The sequence below is a fragment of the Dendroctonus ponderosae genome, unplaced genomic scaffold, assembly GCF_020466585.1.
Source record: "Dendroctonus ponderosae isolate FM_Combo_2020 unplaced genomic scaffold, Dpon_F_20191213v2 Dpon_F_20191213_1836, whole genome shotgun sequence".
NCBI lineage: Eukaryota > Metazoa > Arthropoda > Insecta > Coleoptera > Curculionidae > Dendroctonus > Dendroctonus ponderosae.
Genome location: NW_026017992.1, coordinates 1 through 1,371, shown reverse-complemented (window position 1 = coordinate 1,371; position 1,371 = coordinate 1). Strand labels below are relative to the sequence as shown.

The window sequence follows — 1,371 nt, the reverse complement described above, 5'->3', positions numbered from 1 at the left end:
CACCTAAGTGTGTGAAACTCGGAGCTTCGTAGGTCGAAAACTATACACTGAGCTCAAAAAAACCATTAAACTCAATTACCTTGCGTACCCTCAAACCCTCTGCCCCAAAAAAACCACTAACTCAAGTGGAAAACCCTTGTTTATTCGAATCTAAGAGCCTCAAAACCAGTAGGTCATGTTCATGGTCCCATCGGCCGTTTTCTGCGTATCCATCACGCTCTGTTGACGCGCCAGCCTCCTCATGGAGATGCGCCGCGGCTCCGGACTCTCCTCGAGCTGCTCCTCATCCCCCGGCTTCACGTCGCTCATCTCCAAGTCCTCGTAGGAGCCGCTCAGGGCGACGCTCGGCCTGCAATGCAACACACCAAGTAGTCCTCAGCCTCCTTCTAGGGCCGCATACTTAGGAGGCCTGCAGCGAAGACAGTCGCTCCACTCGAAGTCCTTGCCAAACTCCTCGCCCTCCTCCATGGTCTGCGGCAGGCGGTGGTGGAGGGTTTCGGGGAGTCGCAGGCCGCACAGTCCCCCCAGCACGGAGATGATGCCCATTATGATGATGGGGAGAACCAGGACATCGGAGCCCTGGCAAGGAGAGACTGTTAGACTAATCCCTCAACCCCAGGGTGTAGTTTTTCGAGTGAGTTACCAAGTAGGTGACAAAGGGGATGATGATCAGGCCGAGACCGGCTATATAGGCGGAGGCTCCTATCCCCAAGCCCCGAATCGCTGTGGGGTACAATTCGCCCGCAAAGGGGTAGATGATGAAGAAGGAGGCGGAGATGGCCGATTTCGACACCAGGAAGAGCACCAGCGTGGTCTGGTCGTTCTCTAAAAGCAGTCTTGTGAGTCAAGAGGAGAAGGAAGAGACAGGTGGTAGGCCTGGGTAGCACTATTGAGTTATTGCCGCTCTCTGAGTTAAAGAGATATAACTCATCGGTTCATGAGTTATAAGTCATTTATTAAGTGAAACTCTACAAAATAGACCGTTTTTGAGTAGACAGTAAAGGAAAAAAATCAGTCAAAACCTAAAAACCGTATTTTAAAAAAATTGTAACTTCTAAACTGGCGCCCCAGTGTGCACTTGAAAATGTTCCTTGCGGCAGTGGACGTTCGCATCTTAGAACTGAGAAATTTTCATTGAAATCGCACTGGATGTTAATTTTTGGCTGCTGTTTAAGCGCGAGTCTAAAAATTAAAACTTTCCAGCCAAAGACGCGCTCTCCGTAAAAAAATCGTAACTTCTAAACGGGGGCAAGTGCGTACTTGAAGATTTTACGTGCGGTAGTGAACGTTTGCATCCTAGAACTGAGAAATTTTCATTGAGATCGCACTGAATGCTGATTTTTTGTTGTGGTTTAAGCGCGAGTTTAAAAA

At 49.1% G+C, this 1,371-nt stretch overlaps 1 protein-coding gene across 1 annotated transcript; it reads right to left on the bottom strand.

Moving 5' to 3' along the window:
* Positions 1-121: 121 nt before the first annotated feature.
* Positions 122-836, bottom strand: LOC125503305 (carcinine transporter-like; the record flags this gene model as incomplete). Its single annotated transcript, XM_048663379.1, has 3 exons — positions 122-349; positions 401-579; positions 644-836. Coding segments are annotated over 3 exons (562 nt in total), but the record flags the coding sequence as incomplete, so codon positions are not given.
* Between the last annotated feature and the right edge of the window lie 535 nt (positions 837-1,371).